Below are 14,952 nucleotides of genomic sequence, written 5' to 3'. Positions count from 1 at the left end.
GGAAAGAGAAACTGAGCCCATGGCCAAGGACAGGGTTTAATTCTAAAGCGAGAAGACCGGGCCACACACGATGGCCCCGCGAGCTGGGGCCCAGCGTCTGGGGGGGCGGGGGCGCGTGGGCAGGCGGGCTCTACTTGGAGGCCAGCTTCTTGGACTTGCTCTGGGAGGAAGGGGCCTCCGACTGGTGCAGGGGAGGCGTCCTGATGCCTTTCTGTTTCAGCTGATTGTAGTAGTCGGCTCGCTCAGAGATGATCCTCTGGGGAGGAGCACAGGCCGTGGCTGCGGGGGCGCCGCTGCTCCACCACCACCCCCCACCAAGGGCAGCCGGCAGCAGGGCCTGCACGGAGCACTGACACCGGCTCTCCAGGGGGGAAAGCTGTGGTCTTGCAGCATTTGCGAACTTCTGTGCAGAAAACGCTCCCACCGCTGCTGGTCAGGCCCCGGGAGATGAAGCCCACAGAACTCGGAGTGGGGAAGAGAGCCCCTCCCCCCCACGGGCCGCAGTCGCTCTCCCCTGAAGCAGCACTAGGTCCCCTGCGAATCCCCAGCAGCCCCCCGACCGAGAGACCTCAGAGGCCACGGAGCCTGTCCCTCCAGGCCCTTCTGTCCTGCCCCCTCCCTCACCTCTCCTGCTTCACCGCCGGTCACTGTTTTGTGTCCTTTGTGTCCGACACTGGCAGGGGAAAGGATTCTTCCCTGACTACTGGGTGGTACGGAGGACCCTTCCCTCCCTCTCTCTCCCCTCCCTCTCTCTCCCTCTCCTCCCCCTCCTTCTCTCTCCCTCTCCTCCCCCTTTTCTTCTCTGCCCCCTCCCTCTCCCTCTCCCCAAGCAACGGTAGCCAGGCTGCAGAGACCTCCCCCCAGGTCCTCATGCAGGGCCCCCTCCCCTGAGACCTTTGCCACCCTGCGGGATCGCCACTGGCCGCGGCCCCACCCCCACGGCGCAGAGGAAAGAAATCAGGTCTCAGGGAAACGCGGGGCACTGGAAGGGGACAGGCACTGGTGGCAAGCGCCCTGCCGTGGGAGGCTTGCGGCGTGGGGACCGAAGCAGCCCCTGTGAGCAGCACACGGGGCCGCACAGAGCACGTGCGGGTCAGGGGCTCGGCTCCCAGGGCCCTCTCCCCACCACGCCCCGAGGCAGACATGCTCTCTCCCTCGTGCAGAGGGAAACTCCGTGGCTCTGAACTCAAGTGACCCGGCCACAGCTTCTCAGCCGAGGACCACAGGGGTGGTGACTGACCCCTGCCGGCCCCAAAGTCTGCACCATGTTCCCTGCACCACCGTGCCCCTGTGAGGCCTCTGTTTGGGGTCAGCAAGATGACAGCGTGGGCCAAGGCCAGGGAGGGGTCTGTGCCAGGGTCCTGCCTGAACAGATGACTATCCCAGCTGAGGCCACGCCGAGGTGCTGAGAAGCATCCCTGAAGAGGCTGGGTGGGCCAGGGTCCCTGCTGCGGGGGAACCTCCAGGACTCCGGCAGCTCGGCCCCCCGCCCCTGTGCATCCCCCGCGGACTTGCTGCTGGGGGTCACCGAAGGCCGAGAGCGGCTAGCCTCGCCAGCTGTACAACATCGCCACCCTTTCGAGGGGTCCGGTCCCCCTCTGCCTGAGCAGAGAGTAAGGATGATCCCCGGGTGACGGCGAACAGTGACACAGAACCAGAATGGGGGTCCGTGGCATCCATGCTGGCTTCTCCCCTCCGCCTCTGGCTGCAGATTAGTCGGCGCCCGCCCAGAGACGCGGCCTCGGGGACAAGGAGGCAGCCCAGCGCCAAATGTACCTGCAAGGCCTCCAGAATGTCATTGTCAGAGATCTCAGTGGCCAAGGACTTGGTCCCGGAGGTGCTGAAGGTGGCCTGGATGATGTTGTTTCTTAGTCTTTCGAGCTGTGAGCAAAGGGAAGGAGCGGGGGAGTCACCACCCCGGCTTGAAGCTTTTCAGAAGGTAGACGTGCCCTCGCTTTTCACAGCCGCAGAAGCCGGAAGAGGTCGGAGAGGCCGGCTGGTCTGCCCGTGAGCTACAAGGGGCCGGATCCAAACCCAGGCCCAGGGGGCCCGACACCAAGGCTTTAAGACTTTCTACTGCTTTTTTTTTCCTTTTTAATTGAAAAAGAAATGGTTTTAAAAGGGAGGGGGGGACCAGAGCTCTGAACAACCCCCCACCGGGCCACCCCCTTCCCCTAGGGAACTGGTGCAGCCCCCTCCCGACCCCAGGGCGCCCTGCGAGCCTGTCAGCCCCTCCCTGTTAGCATTAGAGGGGGCACTTGGGGGTCCCTCCCTCCTTGCCTCGTGCTGCTGGCGGTAACTAGCCGCTGACAGGGCATTAACCGGGTGTTGATGAGGATGGGGCTCAGGCTGTCTGGTCTCGCTGTCATGGGCCTGGCTGTGCACGTGCAGGGCCCCAGCCCGCCTCCGCCCGCCTGTACCCCACAAGCCCTCAGATGGGGCCCCCCGAGTTCTGGCGGCGGCACGCTAGCAGCTCCTTGGCCTCCGCGTCCGGAAGCCCCAACAGAGCAGGAGGGCCAAGGGGGAACCAGCCTGAAGAGGCTGCAGGAGGGTCCACTTTGGCTCCGGGACAGAGGGGATGTTAGCAGCCCCGGGACCTTGGGCGGGGGTGGGGGGGGGGCTCCCATGTTTTCCAGTGTGGACCGATGCCAGCTCGGTGCTGGCACCGCACTGGTGTGGGGGTCTCGCCCTTTCTACTGGAGGTGGCCGTCAGCTGGGGGTGTCCGGCCACAGTGCCCCACGCCCGGGCTGTCTCAGGCATCACTGGCAGGTCCTGACACCCCTTCCTGCCAACCCCGGGCCTAGGCTCACCCTCTCAGCACAGCGCTCCAGGCCCTATGTACGTAGGCACCTATGTACGTAGGCACCTATGTACGTAGGCACCTATGTACGTAGCGCTCCAGGCACTATGTACGTAAAGGCGGGTGCCTTTACGTACATAGTGAGGACGCTGAGAATACCTGCTTGTAGCTTTGTGCACAAGGTTAGAAGACTTCAGCGAGCTGCTTAGAACAGTGTCAGACCCATGGCAAGCACCCGTAACTTGCAAGGAGATGGTGGCGTTACTAGCATACCCCCTGACCAGAGAGCCGGGCGGCCAAGCCCTGGTGCCCACTCCCAGCACAAGTCAAGGCAGCGACTCCATCCATGAAGCGGGCGAGGCTGCCCCCGCCTCGGGGCCGAAGTGTGCAAGGCCCCTCACACCTCTGCTGTCTCCACCACCATTTCTGGAGCGCAGCTCTGCGCCAGGGGGGCCGGGATACGAGGGGGAAGAGCCTGAGCCCCTGCTCACTCCCTGAGCTCCCCAGCCCGGGGCGCCCTGGCTCTGCACGCGGGGCCTACCCGGGACTGCGCGCTCTCCAGGGCCACGCGGGCCTGCAGCTCCGCCTGCTGGATCATCTCGTTCCTGCTCCCCATCTCCTCCTGCAGCCACTTCTGTCTCTGCAGCTGGCCCTCCTTCTGGCTCACCTGGTCCTGCAGCTGGCTGACCTTGGCCTCCAGCTCCGAGATGATGTGTTCCTGCTTGGCGAGTCTGCTCTGCAGCTCCGCCACTTGCTGCGGGGGCGGGGGGGGGGGGGGAGGGAGGACGGGGGAGTAGGGTCACCGTGTTCCCCGCCCCTTTGTCCCCCCAAGACGGCCGGCGTCACCGAGTTCAAGCCAGATGTGGAGTCAGCAGTGGCGAGGAGCCTCTGTGTGCACCTGCGTTCCAGCCACTGCCGATGGGGGTGCCGCCTGACGGAGGGGGGCCCCCGACTGACTGCGAAGCCGGTTCGCGGCTCACCTCCCCCACGCTGCGTCAGGGCTTACAGCAAAAACAGCAAGATCTGGCTGACCGTTTAACCACGCCTGGCGGTCACCTGGCGGAGGAGAAAGTTGTCCTTCTCCATGAGGCCCATCATCTCTTCGTGTTTCTTGTCTTCCCTGAGGTTGGAGAACTGGAAGGCAGAAGGGGGGTTGGCTCAGGGAACGGGAGGACGGACGGGACACCGGTGTCCACCCGTCTCCCCGAGCCTCGGTGCCACAGAAGCCGCAGGACCCCTGCCAAGGGCAGGGAGAAGGACGGGGGCCTGCAAACACGCGGGGAGCTGGGCAGAGCCAAGGGGGATGGGTGCTGAGCCAGCGGCGGGGACAGCTGACGCGCCCAGCTCCCTCCCGGAGTCCCCCAGTCTCAGGAGTTGGAGGTGCGGCTGCTTCTGGGTGTGGAGCCTCGTGTGGGGTGGGGGTCGGTGGTGACCATTTCAGGAACTGAGTGGCAGACCGGTCCCCAACCTTGAGCGGCGAGGAGCCTGCCCCTTGTCCGCCTGGCGGGAGGCTGGGGGCCGGGGTTTGGCAGAGGGGCTCCGGCGGGGGAGGTGCCAGGCTCAGTGTGGGGGTGGCGACCCCAGGCTCCAGATGTGGGCTCCCCCCCACCCCCTGGGCCTCCGGGAACACCAGCAGCTGGGCCTTTACATCACAGGCAAGAAACCCTCCCAGGTGCCAGATTCCGGGGCAATCTGAGCAAATTAAGAGGAAAGCCCTAACGAGACGACCTTGAACGCTGGGCTGACGGGGGCCCGTGTGCCCTTGTGCGTGAAGCACAAAATGAGCACCGCGTGGCCACTCCGCTCGGCCCTGACGCTGGAGCAAAGCTCTCTCGCGAACGACAGAGACCGAGGCGGAGGGACACAGGACACCTGCAGGAGAGAGAGAGATGTTGCAGTAATTAAGGCCGGCAGCCAGGAGTGTTGCGCGAGGTCAGACCGGCCACCGATCTTGAGGTAAAAGATACAAGGACGTTCGGAGAACAAGGCGGATCTGGGAGGCGTCGGTGTGACAAAGGCAGGAGGGAGGAGGCTGTGGAGAAAGTGCGGAGAACGAGGAAAGCACGGCAGACGGACCAGGACACTGGAAGAGGAGGGGGAACCGGGTCTAGGGACGCCAGGAGGACGGAAGGTTCGAGAGACAAGAGGAGGAAACGAAAAACCGAGATAAACGTGAGCTTCCAGAACCACAGGACACGCGTTCCCGGTTGGTCCCGGAGAGCCCAGGACGGTGAACCGGCCGCGATGGCACAAGTCTGCCAGCTTTCAGGGCACCGGGGACCAGGACGGCACCGCGGCCACCCGGCCTGGGCCCGGGCGAGCAAGAGGCGGGGACACACTGACGGAAGGCGCTGTCCCGGCCACACTCTGCCGCCAAGTAGAAGCAGGCCGTTCGCAGAGTACGGTGTCCCCCCAGTTTACACTCATTTTTAAAAAAAAATTTTTTTTAATGCTTATCCATTTTTGAAAGGGAGACAGAACACAAGCGGGGGTGGGGCACGGAATCTGAAGCAGGCTCCAGCCTCTGAGCTGTCAGCACAGAGCCTGACTTGGGGATCGATCCCACGGACCGTGAGATCACGACCTGAACCAAAATCAAGAGTCCTATGCTTAACTGACCGCGAGCCACCTGGGCACCCCAGGTGGCCTTTTTTTTTTAAATTTATTTTTTATGAAAAAAAAATTTTTTTAATGTTTATTTATTTTTGAGAGAGACAGAGACAGAGCTCAAGCCGGGGAGGGGCAGAGAGAGAAGAAGACACAGAATCCGAAGCAGGCTCCAGGCTCTGAGCTGTCAGCACAGAGCCCGACACGGGGCTCGAACTCCCGAACCTCGAGATCATGACCTGAGCCGAAGTCAGATGCTCAACCGACTGAGCCACCCAGGTGCCCCCACCTACTCATTTTTTTATCAAAAGATCGCTGCAGGATGCACTCCCATGAAGACGCGGGAGTAGGTCAGAAGAGAGAATGGACCTTAATCCTCATTCCGGAAGCCCGTGTTTCAGCCCCAGGCAGGCGTGTGCTGCTGACAACGTGCCCCCACCCGCACCCCCCTGGGGGTCCTGGGTGGGGGACACCGGCAGGAGGCGGACCTCCCTGCGTTGGGGACCCCAGGCAGGGGAGGAAGGAGGAAGCCATAGATAATGTGATGATGCAGAAAGTTCCAGAACGGGCGTTGGAAGCATGCCGTCCGGGAACCTGCAGAGCGATTCCTAAGGAAGAGTTGAGAGCGGCCGCCGTGGGGGAGGGGCGCGTGAGGGGGAGGAGGGTGGACACACCTACTGGGGCGACGAGCCTGTGGGACTCCTTGATTCTTTACGCTGTGAGTGTGAAAAACTTCGAGAAAACACGGTGCTCAGCTAGGGGCGGGTGGACGCGGGGCGGGGCTCCTGGGAAGCGGCCCGGAGCCGAGCGGCCCGGGGTGGACGGTGCGGGGCCGCCCCGGCTCCCGGCTCCCAGTGCCAGGGTGACAAGGGCACGGCCACCTTGTTGGACATGGCGCGTAGCTGGTCCGCCCGCTCCCGAAGCTCCCTCTGCAGGGCCTCGTTCTCCGTGTGCACCCGCCGCAGCCGGGACTCCTGGAAACCCACTCGGCGTTGTAAGGACGTGATGGCTCCTGCGTGAGCGCCGTGGAGGAGAGGAGCGAGGGGAGGGGCCTGAGAAGCCGGGCTGAGGGTGGCGGCCTCCCGCCCCGCGGGCCTCGGTCCCTTGCCCCCCCCCCCCCCCCCGCCCCCAGGCTCCCGGGCCCCGGGGCCGCACCTGTCGCGAGCGAGTATCTGGTCCTGGTCACCTGCAGCTCGTCCTGGAGCTCCCAGATCACCTGCTCGTACTCCTCCAGCTGGGCCACCAGCTCCCGCTCGAAGGCCTCTTCCAGGGAGCTCGAGCTTCTCTTAGACTGAGCCTCGGCCCCCTGCACCTCCTCCTCCTCCGCCTCCTCCACCTCAGCCCCCTCCTCGGGCGCAGCCTCCCCGCTGCCCGTCCCGCCCTCTGCTTCTCCCGCCTCGTCTCCTTGGCCGCCATCCACTTCCAGGTCCTTGCCCCTGCGGGTCGCGGAACACTCGTCCTGCGGCTGGGACACGGAAGGCACGCCGGGCAGGAGTGCACTGCGCGTGGGGCCGCGGCCCCCCCCCAGCCGGGGCAGGGTCAGCCTCGTCCACTCGGAGACCCTGGCACCCCCCGGGGCAGGGGGGCTGGAGTCCCGCCACCCTGCACCTGTTCCCCCCAGGGGTGTCTGAGGGCCTACGACTGGGGAAAGGCCAGCAGGTGAGGGCTACGGGTGGGACACCGTGGCCTGGGCCCCGCCCGGCTGCCCTGCAGATGTGGCCCGGGGTCAGGCCTCGCCCCGCCCCCCCCCCCCCGCCCCGTTTCCCGACAGGCCCGCACCTGCCTTCTGTGCTGCAACTCCTCCTCGTCTCCGAAGAAGGGTCTCGGGATGCTCAGCTTCCCCAAGGGCTTTGGTGCAGACTCTGAGGGCTGCTCCTGTAAGACGCCTGCGTGAGCCTCGGCTCCCCCGGGGGGTGAGACCTGTCCTTCTGGAAGGGGTCAGCAGCCTCTCCACGTTGCGGGGGAGGGAGGGGAGCCAGCGTCCTCCTGCCAAGGGTGCTGTGTTGCTGAGAAGGGGGGCGGTGGCCTGCACGTGAGCAGGCCCATGTTTCCTGCGGCTCACAGCTCTCTAAGCGCCCCCGGGGGAGGGGTGCTGGGGAGCAGGGAAGGCAGGCTGACGCCCCCAGGCCCCCGGAGATTCCTGCTGCCCCTGCCTGCTGGCACCGTGCCATCGGTGTCTGGTCCAGCTTTCTCTGGTGGCATCTCGGGGGTCCCCGCCCCTGCCTCATGTGTGCCCCCAGCATAATGCTGGGCTGTATCCTCAGGGATGAAAGAAATCAAGTTTTAGAAAAGACCAGGCGACTGCTTCCCCGAGCCCTACCAGCACCTGCCTGGTTCAGCCCTCTGTCCAGACCTGGGAAGGGGCAGCACCCCCCCCCCCCTGCTTTGTAGGCAAGGACACTGAACGTCCTGCAGGCAGAACAGACCTGGCTCATCTGAGCCGCCACACCCACCGGGTCCATGTCTCAGCCCCGGACGCCACCTTCAGGGCTCCTTCCATCCTTCAGGGTCTCGGAGGATCCGGCCCTCATCTTACGGGAAGGAAGCGGAGTCCAGACAGACACACGGCCCGCCCCAGGGACCAAGTAAGTGGGCAGCAAAGCACAGGGGTCTGTTTCTACGTGGAGCCCCCGCCCCCACCAGGACGTGGCAGGCTTCCGGGACGACGGGGCACTTGCGGGGGGGCCCGAGGGCTACCCGTTGCTTTGGACCCTTAGCGGCAGAGCTCGTGGCTCAGGCCCCCTGCTCACCCCGTGCCCTGACATACCAATATCTCTTGGCTTTTGCTTTGGAGGAGGAATTTCAGCTGCTTCTTCAAGGCCTCCCTCTCCTCCTGGAGGGCCGCGACCTCCTCGTCTTTCTTCCGAAGCAGGAACTCCAGCTGGGACAGGCGCTGCACCTCCTCCCCCAGCGTCCGCAGGCAGTGATCCTGCACAGAAGCGCAGGTGGCCCCCATGTGCCGCTCGAGCCCCTCCCGGGCCCACCCTCTCGGGGCGCCTGCAGACCGGCAGCTCTGAGCCCACGAAGGGCAGGCCTGCCGTTCAGGCACCCTGAAATCCCAGCCACCCCTGCCTAAGGGCAGGTCCCAAATCCTTGCCTGGGGGGGTGGGCTCCTGGTACCTGCCCTTCAGGCCTGGCCCCAGCCACCCACCCCCGCCCCGGGGCCTTGTCAGAGAGCCCCGCCCTCTGCCCCTCCACCTTCTGTGCTCAAAATCTCGGTGCCCCCAGTTCCTCAGAGTCGGAGACACGATACAGATGTTTTTGGACAAACGGAAACCGGAGGACTTGCCACCAGCAGATCTGAGCTGAGGCCGGAGGGAGGTGGTCCAGGCACAGGTGCCGGAGGAAAAGGAGGCAGCTAGGAAGCCCTCCAGATGTTTGGGATTTAAGTGCCAGGCTTCCACGGGGCCCACGAGTCAAAGAAGCAGATGCGCCAAGGAGGTTAGAAGTTTGAAACGGAACAATGATCAACATCAAGACATATGGAGATTTGTAGGGTGAGGCCGAGGCCACGGAGGGCACGGATTCCGAGCCCCACGCGCACCGATTGGGGCCCGCAGGGAACCAACGGCCTAGCCACCCACCTCAGGGCTTCAGAAAAGAGCTGAGGCTGTGGCAGAGGAGAAGGTGGACGAAGATCTGGGAGGGTGGGGGAGGGGAGGGGGGGGGGAGCCAGCAGCATGGCGGGGGGAGGGGCGGAGCCAGCAGGAGGGAGGAGCCAGCAGCATGGGGGAGGGGCGGAGCCAGCAGCATGGCGGGAGGGCGGAGCCAGTAGGAGGGCGGAGCCAGCAGCATGGGGGGAGGGGCGGAACCAGCAGCATGGCGGGGGGCGGAGCCAGCAGCATGGCGGGGGGGGGGGGGGAGGGGAGGAGCCAGCAGCATGGCGGGGGCGGGGGGCGGGGGGATCTGAAGGAATGCGGAACTGCTTACACAATTACGTTAAAATGACTTTGCCAAAATCGCACCTCTTTCCCCTGACATAGTGATCGAGACCCACGCATGTGTCCCAAACTGGACAGCGGTGGCTGGAAAGGGGATGTTCGGTGCGACTGGCGGCTTGTGGCTGCAGGTGGCTCTCTGGCCTCCCTCCAGTGATGAAGCATCACCTCAGCCAGTTCAGACCAGGCGGAGATGAGGGAAAGACAGCCCTAAGGACGCCTTCCGAGCTCCTGGAGGCAGCCAAGCCTGCAGCCCTTCCCCAGGCCCGTTCACATCCGCCAGCTGGTAATACCCCTTCCCGCTGTTTGCCTAAGAACACCATGTTGCAAAGAACATTCTTTTACACAGATCTGTGTGGCTCTAGCTAATTAGAGCCTCAGGCTTTCCCCAAAGTGGTCCCAGGATATCAACACTTTCAAAGTTGTGAAATCTATCAGAAAATGTCGAGGCAGAGTTTCGGGAATCAAAGGTAACACGAAGACCCATGGACCCACACCCTCAGGGTTTTGTGTGCCCACCAGCTACTCAACATTTTGTGTGCTCATTTCCATGACGGCCATGAAAGCTTCACCAGCTTTAAGACAACTACAGAAGCAGGTTCTAAGAAAAGACTATTAACGTTGATAAACACCTAGCAGGACAGATGGAGAGAAAGAGAGAGGGCAGGAGTTAGCACCATCAGGAATGGAGAAGAGGCATGCTTTCTCTCTGCAGAAATTAGAGGGGTAATAAAACACCATCCTGTACAGGACTAGGCCAATAAATTTGAAAATTTACATGAAACAGACACATTCCTAAAAAAAACAAAAAACAAAAACATCGCTTCCCCAAACTGAAACAAGAGGGAGAAGGAACTCTGAATATCTTTCAAGGAGGTGACTTCATTATTTGTAGAACCTTCTCTCTGAGGACTCTGCAGGAGTCCTCAGTGATGAATTCTTCACCAATCTCGTGTAGACCCTTCCAGAGGATAGAGAACGGAAGGGAGAAAATGCCTCCCAACTTTTCGATGGTTTTTAAAAAAAAACTTCTTAAGTTTATTATTTATTTTGAGAGAGAGAGAGAATCCCAAGCAGGCTCGGCATTGTCAGCATGGAGCCGGATGCGGGGTTCAAACCCATGAACCGTGAGATCATGCTCTGAGCCGAGATCCAGAGTCGGGCGCTTAACCGACTGAGCCACCCGGGCACCGCTTGGTGGTTTGTTTCGAGGCCAGATTTACTCTGACACCAAAAGCAAACAAGAGAATTACCAGACAGGTAAATTACGGGCCGTTCTCTGTCACAAACAAGGATGCAGAGAATCAAATCCCAACAAATCAACTCGTAGGTAGATCTTTGCACACCGAGCTGGTTGTTAATCTTTAAGAATACATCCTCCCAAGTGGAAATATCGGGTCAAAGGCATGTGAATGGTTGAGGTCATGACTCGTGGGGCGAGCTGCATGCCAGGGGGTGGGACCCACGCCAGCTTAACCTGCCGCCCACTGGGGTGAAGGCACACGGGGGCTGCAGGGTTTGGAAACGTCTGATTCACGGAACCGGAAGAGGGAGCTGGGGGTCAGCTTCGGCCGCGTCTGGGGACCTGCCTGAACAGCTGACCGGATCCCGGGACGAGAGCCCCTGGGGTGGCCGCGGCCCTCCTCTCCAGCGGGATGCGGAGCTGGGGCATGCGGCTCAGAGTCTGTGCCCAGGGCTCTGCACACGGCCGTACCTTCTCATGGATGACGGAGATGTACCAGGGCACGTGCTTTCTCAGCTGGCTGTGCGCTAGGACTGGGCTGCTGGGGACCGGGCTTATCATCCGGGATTCGCTTGTCCTCAAATAGTTGAACTCACAGGCGCTCTTACTAAAGGGAAGGAGGCGCCCTGTCGAGAAGCGGGGGCAGTCAGACTAGTCCCATGCTGAGCGGCCCCGGGGCCTTCCATGATCGTGTCCCCCCCAGAAACCCTTCACTGCCCGGCCGGGCTCACCACACCCCTACTTGTGACCACCCTTGTCCATCCTTCCCCACCTGCCCAAGTGTGTGTTGAAGAAAGGGAGGGAAATGGTGAAAGCAGCCCTGCGAGATTCCCGGGGCCTGGGGGCCAGGACAGCAGGGGTCATGCTGATGCCGCGGTGCGCCAGGTGGCCCAGACATTTGTGAGGGGTTTCCTGGCGTTCAAAGGAGACCTCTGCGTGCAGAGATCGTCTTTGGATAAAGGACAGAAAGTATATTCGTGTGTGGGAACAGTGTGTTCTACTCAAGGAGGGACGCACCCTGTGTCAGAGACACAGAGCCAGGCAGGTGGTCCCCACGGGGCAGGATCAGGGAGGCCTGGGGAGAGCAGGGGACAGGGGCAGGTACAGGCAGAGGCCTCGGGTCTGGCATGATGAGGAGAGGACCCCGGTGGCGGCCGGCCCTGCCCTCACCGTCCACCTGCTGGCTGGAGAACGGGTCCTGGGTCGCCTTCCAGGAATCGAGTGCCACGCGCAACTCCTCGGATAACTCGGCTGAGATGGCTGAACCTGCAGGGGGTTCAAGACGCCAGCTGATGGCCGCTAAGGCTACACCTTCCATGACCTCCAGGGCAGGAGCCACGCTTCCATTTCTTTGTAAACCTCAGGTGGGATTAAAGGTGCCGTGTCAGGGGACCTGCGGGAACCCTGGGACTGAACGTGACACGGTTCCGTCCTCCTGCCCGCGTTGGTGTGCCGGCCCAGAGCAGCAGGTGCAGCTGAGTCTCTCCAAATGGAGGCACCCCTCCCCGGAAGGACCCCGCATCTCCTGTAAAAAAGGCTCAGCTTCATGGTATCTGAGAAGCCCCTCTGTCCCGAAGGGCAGACCCAGCTGCCCCCGAGCTGTCACGGTTCGCGCCACGAGCAGCATGCAGGACGCATTGTGGTCCCCCAGCCATCCCGGCCAGCCCAGCCCACAAGTCCTGGATGGGGAGCACAGGCCGCTGAGGTCCCAGGCCTGACAGAGGGGTGCTGGTAGGGGCCCCCACCTCGGACACGAACAAGCTCCTGTTCCCGGCCACAGCACTAAGCCTCCGTTGCCCTGTCCCTTCGGACAATGTCATGTGCGGGCACGTGGGCCCAGTGCAGGCTGGGACCTGAGGGGTATGGGGTGCTGCCTGGCCTGGCCAGTACCCCTTGGTGACCACGGAGTGCCCGGCTGCCCTCTCAAAGCCCCCGGTTCTCCCGGGTCAGAGCGGGGCCTGGCACCACCAGGCGGCTGTCGGGCTCCTCACAGGGGTTTGTTCCTGTCTTTGGCCTTATGACCCCTTTTTGGCAGCTTCCAGAATTTTCAACATTCTCCCCCCTCCCCCAAGCGTATTGAGTCGGCTGAAGGAGACCAGGGAAAAGAAAGGAGGCTTTACCTTCCCTCCCTCCTCCCACCCCTCCTCCTCCCAGCCTTCCCTCCTCCCACCCCTCCTCCTCCCACCCCCCTCCTCCCACCCCTCCTCCTCCCAGCCTTCCCTCCTCCCACCCCTCCTCCTCCCACCCCCCTCCTCCCACCCCTCCTCCTCCCACCCTTCCCTCCTCCCACCCCTCCTCCTCCCACCCTTCCCTCCTCCCACCCCTCCCTCCTCCTACCCCTCCCCCTCCCATCCCTCCGGCCTCTGCCTCTGCTGCTGGTTCCACCTGGGGCTCCTGCCCACACAGCGAGTTTCAGCAGCAGCAGCAACCGCGGCCACCGCGCACAGCCACCGCGGGCCGCCGCTCTGGCTGACATGTGCCAGCAGGGAATGCCGCCCGACTCCATGGGGGAAGGAGGCGGTTTCACGCGGGAGCCCCCGGGTCGGTGGCTCTCACCGTAAGGACACATGGACGTGGCCCTGGTGCTGAACCGAGGGCAGTCAGGCCGCGCGAGGAACAGCTTTCTCAGCTCCTCCAGTTCGGCCGTGAAGCTGGTGTCCTCGGCGCTGGCATCGGCGTCTTGCTTGCGTCCGTCCTGGTGGAGTGGGGACAACGAGACACTGAGAGAGGAGACCCTGGAAGCCGCCTGCCCCTCTCCCCGAGCACCGCGAGCTTCAGGACAGCGTGTGCACCGGCTGGAGACATGGCGGCATCCGCCTGGGGAGTCCTTGGGGACCCTGGGTTGGCTCTCTGGTCTCCTGGAGCCTGAGGTACATCCAGGGACCTTCCGGCTGTGCTTCCCCCCCCCCCCATCCTCTCCTCTCCCCGTTGGCTCCTCCTGGAGACCCCTCTGAGGAAGGCTCAAGGCGGACGGTGCCTCCTCGCTCACGGGCTCTGCACCCCCCAGAATCTGCCCTTCTGGGGCCATCTCCGGAGCGTATCTGGAGGCCTTCGGTCGAGGGGCAGAAGCAGGCCGTCCGCCCGCCGGGACCCCGTACCATCTTCCCGTAGAAGCGGCTGAGGGCCCGAGCCGACTTGCTGAGGCCGTGCCCCCCGCAGCTGCCGTGGCCGGCCACGCTCTGCAGGGGCAGCACGCCCTTCTCCAGCGGGTTGGGCTCCGGGCTGCGCTTCTTGGGGGGAAGGGCTCCGGCCCGCAGCATCCTCAGGGCAGGTGCAGAGACCGCGGTCGGGCAGCGGAAGGACGCCGTGGACGGTCGGCCTCTGCGGGAGCCGGGCTCACGGGTACGCCTGCTCAGGCCCGGGCGGGACCGGCTCCGGAAGCCCCGCGTCCTGCGGGATCCGGGAGCGTGTGTGGCATCACTGACGTCTCCATAGAAACAGGCCGTGCCGTTTGGCCTAATTTTCTGTGATTCGTCTTAACTTCCTGCCCGCGAGGGGACCCAGAAGCTGTTCCCAGGAGAGGCGGCCGAGGCCCCGGCGGCCCGGTCCCTTCTTGTCTCTGTCCTTCCCCCCCCATCAGTGCTCTGCCTTACCTGAAGTTGGACCCCGCTGCCGTGGCTCCGATATGGAAATTTAAGAAGCATTTCGTTTCTTGTATAATTTTTTTTTAAGTTTATTTTGAGAGCACTCACGTGCGCACCAGCAGGGTAGGTGGGGAGGGGCAGAGAGAGAGAGAGAGAGAGAGAGAGAGAATCCCAAGCAGGCTGCACACTGTCAGTGCAGAGCCCAACACGGGGCTCGGACTCACCAACTGTGAGATCATGACCTGAGCCGAAGTCGGACGCTTCACCGACTGAGCCACCCAGGCGCCCCTCTCCCCTGAATTTTTGCGACAGACTCTTAATTTACACTCACTCCCTCTGAATTCATCCCCGCCCCGTGCAAGCCTGCTCCCTGACCGCACCGCTTGTCTGAGAGCGGGGCTCCGTTCGCACAGCCCGCAGCAAGGAGCGTGCGAGGCAACCCCAGGTCACACCGCGAGTGCCACCCTGTGTTCCTTGCAGGCGTCGGTCCAGGCGCGGGTCCCGTACTCACGTACGTGGCGCACACCCACACGCGCACAGACCCGCACACACACATTCACGCACGAAACCCCGTCTGGCTTGGGTGGGAACCCACATTCTCCTATGACTGTCCCTGGGAAGCCACGTCTCCTCTCGGGGCCGATTTTCTCATCTCTGCAATGGGGATAAAGATAATCCCCAGCTCACAGAGCCGGCGTGAGGATTGAGTCGGGAAAAGTAGATAAAGAGCTGAGGTGCGTAGTAAAGATGACCTGTTGTTAACTATGATCATCGTTAAC

The 14,952-nt window shown here is 63.0% G+C and overlaps 1 protein-coding gene across 1 annotated transcript; it reads right to left on the bottom strand.

The window, feature by feature from the left end:
- Window positions 1-22: 22 nt before the first annotated feature.
- CCDC27 (coiled-coil domain containing 27) lies at window positions 23-14,233 on the bottom strand. The gene is given in 14 exon segments (XM_042997294.1): window positions 23-256; window positions 1,777-1,881; window positions 3,343-3,555; window positions 3,858-3,935; window positions 6,290-6,420; window positions 6,564-6,873; window positions 7,188-7,283; window positions 8,176-8,337; window positions 11,061-11,215; window positions 11,760-11,855; window positions 13,146-13,284; window positions 13,688-13,995; window positions 13,998-14,073; window positions 14,183-14,233. Coding segments are annotated over 14 exon segments (2,046 nt in total). The 3' UTR covers window positions 23-130.
- Window positions 14,234-14,952: the final 719 nt, after the last annotated feature.

The sequence above is a fragment of the Panthera tigris genome, chromosome C1, assembly GCF_018350195.1.
Source record: "Panthera tigris isolate Pti1 chromosome C1, P.tigris_Pti1_mat1.1, whole genome shotgun sequence".
Classification (NCBI taxonomy): domain Eukaryota; kingdom Metazoa; phylum Chordata; class Mammalia; order Carnivora; family Felidae; genus Panthera; species Panthera tigris.
Note: the sequence above shows the minus strand (reverse complement) of the source record. Positions and strands in the feature narration are given on the sequence as shown.